The 7,988-nt window shown below is 42.6% G+C and overlaps 1 protein-coding gene across 2 annotated transcripts; it reads left to right on the top strand.

The window, feature by feature from the left end:
* Window positions 1-228: 228 nt before the first annotated feature.
* Window positions 229-6,500, top strand: IGFBP1 (insulin like growth factor binding protein 1). Of its 2 annotated transcripts, none has more exons than XM_040549577.1 (4): window positions 229-1,064; window positions 2,588-2,762; window positions 4,437-4,569; window positions 5,592-6,500. In XM_040549577.1, exons 1-4 carry the CDS (start codon window positions 686-688, stop codon window positions 5,721-5,723), a joined length of 819 nt encoding a protein of 272 aa, XP_040405511.1. In that variant the 5' UTR covers window positions 229-685; the 3' UTR covers window positions 5,724-6,500. The 2 variants fall into 2 exon arrangements, with proteins under 2 accessions (XP_040405511.1, XP_040405510.1); XM_040549576.1 differs by having other exon boundaries at window positions 240-1,064; window positions 2,588-2,765; window positions 4,441-4,569.
* Window positions 6,501-7,988: the final 1,488 nt, after the last annotated feature.

Below are 7,988 nucleotides of genomic sequence, written 5' to 3'. Positions count from 1 at the left end.
TTAGTTTCAGCTGTGCAGCCCCTCTGGCAGGTTAATGCAAGGACTCCCGTGTCCATGTGTACAGTGGTTACAGGATCCCGATGGCTTTATTACCCTTGGGGCCCCCTCTTTGGTATGTCAGTGTCCTCCTAACCTGCAGGCACATGATGAAAATTCAACAAGGGTTTGTTGCATTTGTTGCTGTGGAAATATGAAGTCAGCTGCTTCAGTTTCAATGGGATTTCCCTCCTCCTCTCTCTCCCCCTCCTCTTTTTTAAACATTTACATTGTTATCAAATGTCAAGAACAAGAGACATTTGTGACAGGCAAAAGGGGAGGGGATACCCCCCACTCATCCATTCCCCTCTGCCCGTTTCCCCTCCACCCCCACCGCATTTTTTCCTGTTAACTATGCTAGGGCAGAGGTGGGGTGAGGGAATAAAAGCATTCCTGAATGTCTGGAGGAAAGAAAAAAAGATAAAGGGGGAAAGTGAAAGGGGAGGGGAAGAGTGGTCAGGGATTTGAACCGCCAGTGAAATTATGTTTCTCTAGCTCTCTTGTTCAGATAATAGTTAACTCGGGGTTAAAGATTAATAGCCAAGCAAAGCATTGTATAAATGGCTCGGCCGAGCTGAATGTATGTAAACTGCCTCCTGCTCCCCAGCCTGCCGAGCTGCCCTCTCTGCCGTCCCTCCTTATCAGCGACATGAGCAGCCTGCGGGCTCTGCTGCGCCGCTGCTGGCTGCCGTCCCTGCTGCTGCCGGCGCTCCTGGGCCCTCGCCTCGCCGCCGGCGTGGCCCTGCAGCCCGTGCACTGCGCCCCGTGCACCCAGGAGAAGCTCGCCCTCTGCCCTCCCGTCGCGCCCGGCTGCCTGGAGGCTGCTCGGCAGCCCGGCTGCGGCTGCTGCCAGACCTGCGCCCTCGGGCCGGGACAGCCGTGCGGGGTGTACACAGCCCGCTGCCGCCAAGGGCTCCGCTGCCACGTCCCTGCGGGTGAGCCCCGGCCCCTCTCCGCCCTCATCCGGGGGCACGGGACGTGCCTGCCCGCCAGCGCGGCCGGAGGGATGCGCGCGGCGGAGCTGACAGGTACGGCGCGGTCGCGGCCCCGCTCCGTGCCGGGGAGTTGCTGCGCCCCGCTCCTCCCCGGCCGGGCGGGGGAACGAGGTCTTTCCAGGAGGGATGTGCTTTGTGCCAGGGGAAAGGCTGCAGGCGCTGGAAGTCACAAGCCTGGGAAAAAAAGAGGACAAAGTTAGGCACTTGCTACAGAAACAGGGAAGGCAGGCAGCGTTTTCAAGGCGAACACGCTCAGATCAGTGCGAGGCAGGCAAAGCAGGCTTTTATGCCACACACAAGAAGATGAAGTGTTGCAATGGGACGATGCAGGCTAATCAGAGTGAGGTTTCTGGGACTCTAGAGATTGTTCTGCCTTAATAGTAAATAGCAACTAGACTGCTACAAATGTTTTCTAGATAGGCATTGCATTTGGGTTCATTTTCAGAATGGAAAGTATATTAAATAGCGCATTGCTAACCAAATTTCTTTGAGCAAAAAGCTGTATCAAGCATCTTATGCCAAATGATAATGACCAGAAACCTTTTCAGTGTTTATTACTATTTTTCAGTGTTTATTATTATTTTCACTGTTTATTAACATTCTTACCATCATTGCTGCTATGTTGCGGCAATCATGCAGCGGTGATGAAGGTAACTCAGTAGGCATTACAGAAATAATCATGGTTGACTGGAAATAACAATGGCCACTGGTGGTAGTAAGTTGAGTTTCTCTTGTACTTGAGAAGGTGGGGATTGGAGAGAACAGCAACTAAACTGAGTGTTTAAACCTCCATCAGCTAAAAAGCTATAATATTTGTTTTTATTCATTCTTTGTTTTTATTCTTTTTTTTCCATTCCCTCCTCAATCTTTCTCTTCCATTTTTTTTCCATTGGATAATTATTTACAGCTTTGACCCAGCAAGTTATTTACACATGTCAAACTTTTAGCCCATGATGAGTTCCTGCTAAGAGAAGGAACTTCTGTTCCCAGTGGAAGAGTTCACACACTAAGGCATGGGCACGTGGGCCATGCTCAGGGAGATCCAAACAGCTTCTTCCACTCCCTAGCTATTTGTTCCACTGCAGGCCACCATGAGCTTCTGCCATATCTTGTGAATTTCTAGCCCTCTGTGAGGCAAGCCACAGAACAAAGTACAGGATGTCATGGATCAGGTCTGGACTAATTCATCTCCTAAATAAGAACTGAAACACATCATGCTGTTAAGAATCTAAGTCCATTACAAGTTTCACTCCAGTCTTTACTCATTTAGCAAAGTGACTACAACCCACTGTGGTCAATAAAAATTTTTAATTTTTAACAGACTAGCTGGAGCTTAATCTTTGGTATTAGTGTGATTCCAAATATTTATAAAATAACCAGCTTGTTAGAGAACAGCTCACGTGTCCTTATATGAATTTACAACAAAATGTTTAATGTAAATTATTACTCCTTCAAGAGCTAGTGAAGTGGAACCGTCTTAGACATTATATGTTTTGGTTGATGGTTTTGATTTTTCTTCTTTTTCCTTATCTCACTTAAATATCATTCATTTCCAGACTCTATCGAACCTGAGGATATACCTTTAGAAAGCACTGAAATGACACAGGATCAGATGCTGAACTATCAGATGATGTTTCCCATAGGCCAGGACAAATCCATTCCCTGGAATGCCATCACTGCATATGAAAACATGAAAGCAAAGAGAATATCTGAACTCAAGAAATGGAAGAGCAGGTAGGGTTTTTTGTTGTTGTTGTTTTTGTTGATTTTGGTTTTGTTTGCAAGCTTTTTATAGACCACTTCAGTAGAAGTTACTGATTCTGAATACAAAATGAAAAAGTGCATGAAACTCCAACAGCAACACCAAAATGTTGGCATTTTGGATAGCTAGCAAACAGGCTTCTTTTGGAATGCCTTCATCAGATGCCTGAGGAACAGGCGAAATGGCAGGAGCTATAAAAACAGGTGTGCATCAGATCTGTTCAATACAGAGTCCTTGTAGAGTCTGAATCTTTCTCTGCAATTAATATCAGATTACTACATGGTTCCTTAATTTTCAGAAACCCATATTACAATCTTGGAATTCTTTCTTGTTTTAATCCAAAAAAAAAAAAAAAAAAGAAGATATTTGTGCCTGGTCCAGTGTTCAGTGAAGTAAAAAGGAATACTTACATACAAACATTGATGAGACACCAGTGCAAACCAAAATATTTATTTCTTTCACAAGAAATGCACATAAAAGACATAAAGCTCAGCAATTAAACTTCACTTTTACCTTCAGCACTGCAAAATTGCAGTGCTTAGTGGGCATGTGGGATGTGAGCAAGTAGGTTCTGGTGCCACTTGAGGGCACCAAAGAACCACCGTTAGAGTAGTCCCGGGCAGGCCGGCGTAAACCCGCGCCCCGGCGGCATGAAGTTGAATTAGGATTGTGCACGACGGAAAGCCTGCTTTCATAATGCTCTCTCTCTCTCTTGCACGCACGCATCCCTCAGCCCTCCCCCCCCCCCCCCCCCACCACCACCCAGAGCAGAATTTAAGCACCGATTTAGTTTGGACTATGCTTATTAAGTGCTGTTAGCTCCAATTCTGATTTTTAGGCTTCTGTTTTTCTGACCTAGAACTACAGATAAACCCATTGACTTGAACAGGACTGCTTATGTGAAGGGAGGTTTTTCAAAAGCAGAGGATGAGATTATTTTCGCTCCCAAATAAAAATATTTGTTCAGTCTTCTCCTCGCCTTTCATTCATTTTAACATGTTAGGCACTATTAATGAAACAGTAGTTGTGACTTGAAAAAGCTGGAAAAGAGAGACATGCAAACAGTTTTTCATTCCCAGTTCGAGGTACTTTGAGCCTGGGTCTCGGAGCCACAGCAGTGCTCTCCACTCTGCTTTGGTGACGGCCATGTCCTGTACAAAAGATAACAAACGTTCAGATGTTTGCTCTTGTACTGTCTATATATGTCTTGCACCTATTCTCCATACATCAACAGAACAACCCAGACCATGGCAACCCAGAAAACGTGGCCAGCCTCACGTACACCAGCCTCCTAACACGCACCTCCCCATAATAGGAGATATTGTACCCTCTGAGCAGTAATGTGTTTACTCAGTACAGGTTAAATTTCCTTGTGTGGCAATTTAAGGACTTAAATCCTTGTGTTTCTGAGGACAGAAAATACTTCAAAGAATAAAAACAAAGGCCTAAATGGAACATCAGAGTTTTCTGGCTGTGCTCCTATTGAAACATGTAGAAACTACATGCAAAGCAGCCTGGTGCAGACTGTATGACTAATAATGATTTTCAGCTTTTTTCTACTTCTATACTAATCACTTTTTTTTTTTTTTTTGGTTGGCTTCTCCTTCTGATTTCATTACTGACAATTTTTGAATGATATTCCTGCAGGGACCTTGTCAGAAGGAGCTCTACAGAGCCCTGTATAAATTGGCAAAAGCTCAGCAGAGAAGAGAAGGGGACATTTACAAATTCTATTTGCCCAACTGCAACAAGAATGGATTTTACAACAGTAAACAGGTATGTGCTTTTTTCCTGTCTGCTCACAGCAGTGCTGCGAGTAGTCTGACATAGCCCTTTCATAGCCCCCTTCTCTCGAGCTCACAAGTTTGCAGCTGCTGGAAAATGTCGTGAAAACAGGGATACTTTGTAGTAGGAACAGATGGTTTGTCTTTCTCTTAAAAGCGAGCTGCATGCTCTGGGCTGATAAAAATGGAGGCAGGAGTCTTCTCCATTCACAGAACAGGTGTATGCAAAGCCTTCTCTAAGATCTTTTAACTCTGTCTGTTCCCAGGCCAAGTCAAGCTCCATGTAACTAATTTGTTAGCATATTCACAGTTGATGTTAATGCATAATATCCACCACATTGCCTGCGTTGTTCATTGTATATGTAAAAATCACTATGGAGATAGGAGGTTCTCAGCTCCCGCAGTAAAATACATTTGCAGTGACAAAACTCTCTGGAGCAACATTAGCCTTCTAAAAGTACAAAAAATAACCACAGGTTGTGCACACAAATTTAGTAGGTTTGCATAAATCTGTGTCACTGAGATTCCTTGTTTTAGAGCATGGCACTACCATGTGACTCACTGTGACCTGGGATCTAACCAGGCATGGACAGAAATCTAACTCCCCTTATCCCAAGAAAGAATCCTATTTCCTTCTGTGCATGAAGCATCAGGCCATCAAGCCATTGCTTTCATCTCTCTAGCTTGTATATTCTTCTTTCCTTCAGTTTTTTACACTAGAAGACATGGCTGTTTTATACTATTGTTTGTCAAGGAGTGGGCAAACTGTTTTGCATTTGTTGTTGCTCTTATGGTAGCTGAGCTTGGATCAAGGCTCCCTAATCAAGTGTGCTGGTTAGGGGCTATGTCAGAGCAAGGATCACTACGTTCCAAATGAGTCCATGTGTGGCATTTCCTGAGTTTCCAGTCCTAGTTCTACAGCTCTACTTGTAGCATCCCGTAGTAAGTTTTCTCAATTACTTATTCTGTGTGTGTTTATTTATTTATTTATTTATTTATTCCTAATAATCCTAGTGTGAGACTTCACTAGATGGAGACTCTGCTGGGTGCTGGTGTGTCTATCCAAAAACTGGAAGAAAAATTCCTGGATCTCCAGAACTGAAAGGAGACCCTGAGTGCCAACAGTATCTCAGCTCACAAGAATAAAACTACGCACATTCATTCACACCAGATTTTCTGTGGAGCTTGTTCTCATCAGGAACCATTTCAGTCAGGATCCATTCCAGTAAGCTAGTTATGGGCACCTGATTTTCAGCATACAGGTAGCCGCATAAAGTAGCTTTTTTACTGTGCTGGCATTACTCTGATGCTCAAGTGACAGATATGAGCAACTACAAGATCAAGTCGTACAGTCTCGTATATTATGTTTGTATAATATTATAGATACCCTCATATGTAAAGCTGTTGAATTATTTATTTTATAGTGAGAGTATTTTTGTCAGTGTCTTGTTACTAATTTATATTCCCAAACACTTCATAACTTTATGTGTAAATACTTAATATTATTGCTCTTAAATGCATGTGGCATGTTGGAGAAATGTTCCTACTTAAAACTTCAAGTGGCATAAATCTTTTGGAGAAAAATGGCTTGTAAACTTGCATTTTTGTACTATGTATTTATAGATGTAAAAGTGATTTTTAAAAAATAGCTTTCAGTAGAGAACACGGTTAGGAACTTATTTAAAACTTGTTTTGTTTATATATCATTGCTCTGTTTCAATGTCAAACTGTTTCTTAAAAAAGAAAGTCTAAACCTTGATTATATACTGAAGCTCACGATGTGACAGTGTTTGTTTCTTTTTCCACACGTATGCACAGGACATATAGCAGAACAACAGGATATTCTGTGCCATAGGTGTAAATTGTTCACGTGTTGACATTGTCATGTTATTTAAAATAAGCTATTAAATAATTTCTTCTACACAGCCCCAGTCTCTTGTGTTCTGTGTGTTTCTGCAGCACAGCACACTTAAGTACCAGCTCTCTGGAGAGAGCAGACAGGGAACAGTGGACAGCAGGCAGGACAGTGTAGCAGGGGGTGGGAGAGTAGAGGGAAATACAGCCCTTCTAAATCCGCCTCCTGAGCTCCTGGCTCCATCTTGCCTCAATAGGTTTTCTTCTTTGCTCTTCCTCTCCCCATTCCCTTTCTCCTGTCCTTTCCAATACTGGCTGTGCTTTGCAAGCCTTTGTTTTGGGCAAAGAGCAGCCCCTAAGCAAATTTATTAAAAGGTTTGCTGGATAGGAAAGCTGTATGACTTTTTCAACTTGAAAGCCCAACACAGCAATATTAGTGTGTTTAAAAGATAACAGAGAGTTTGGAAAGAACAATTTCTTGCACAGAAAGTCAGAGGTTATAAAAGGGTGGGTGGGGAAAAACCCAGCCTTACTCTTTTTGCTGAAAGCAGAGAAGAGAGTCCCTTGCGCTTACGATGCAGTCCCTCTCCCAGATTTTTCTTCTGCTTATTTAGTGGCTGCAGGGAAAAAGAGGGAAGCAAGTGACTGCCTTGCCTGCTTCAAACTGTTTTTTTGTTGTTGTTGTATTTTTTTTTCCATGAAGAAACTGGTGTGGGAGTTAGCATGCCCCAAAGACGGAAAATGGCTGCACCAACCCTGCCTGAGAAAAGGGCCAGAGGGGCATTTTTAAAAGCTTGACTGGGAGGAAACTCAGAAAAAAAAAAAAAAAAAAAAAAAAAAAAACCACCTCCAGCAGTTTCTTGGCATGAGCTTTGGTTTTAAAATGAGAGAGGGAAGTTGCTTGCAGAAACAGCGAAGCTAAAGCATGGAAATCTCTGCTCTGAGTATTACATTTCAGTAGCATCACACTGTAGTTATTGAATGTGTTGGCAGTATTTATATGTCAGTGTTGATCCTATTGGGGTCTAGTAAATACTCTTTAAACTGCCCCAGATTTGAAAGTATGGATATGCTAGTGCATTGCTTTGTAGAGTATGTTGCGATCTTCCCAGGAAAACATTGCAAAAGCTGTTGATAGCATTGACATTATAAATAATTACAAATGTAACCTCCCTGTAATGAACTACAGTGAGACCTGGCTAAACTTCATTGTAAAACTGTATTCACTATGTCAAAATGTTTGGCAATCACTGTATGAAAATAATGAAGAATCAACGAATTTGAGCAGAACCTGAGAATCCTCCTACAGAGCACACCCACAGCAATGAACAATGGTCATATGGCTTTGCTAGGGGAAAATGGTGAGGAAAGGAGGGAAAATTGTATACTCACAGCTGTAGCACACAAGAGCACTCTGACTCTGTTCTGTTCTCACCCCATCAACTTTGTGTAGTGTTGATCTCTAAACAGCAGAAATTGGTTCTTTATATTGGGATTTTTATATATAGGGGAAATGTTTATCGTATTAATAAATATTAATAGTACATTAATATATTT

Source organism: Cygnus olor, chromosome 2 (assembly GCF_009769625.2).
Source record: "Cygnus olor isolate bCygOlo1 chromosome 2, bCygOlo1.pri.v2, whole genome shotgun sequence".
Lineage (NCBI taxonomy): Eukaryota > Metazoa > Chordata > Aves > Anseriformes > Anatidae > Cygnus > Cygnus olor.
The sequence above is the reverse complement of the archived record's forward strand: the minus strand, read 5'-3'. Positions and strand labels throughout refer to the sequence as shown.

Bases quoted from the DNA above. Each gene is read 5' to 3' on its own strand.
- IGFBP1 (XM_040549577.1), top strand. From the start codon at position 686: ATGAGCAGCCTGCGGGCTCTGCTGCGCCGCTGCTGGCTGCCGTCCCTG. The intron at 1,065-2,587 runs GTACGGCGCGGT...ATTCATTTCCAG, and splicing joins GCGCGCGGCGGAGCTGACAG to ACTCTATCGAACCTGAGGAT. The intron at 4,570-5,591 runs GTATGTGCTTTT...TAATAATCCTAG, and splicing joins GATTTTACAACAGTAAACAG to TGTGAGACTTCACTAGATGG.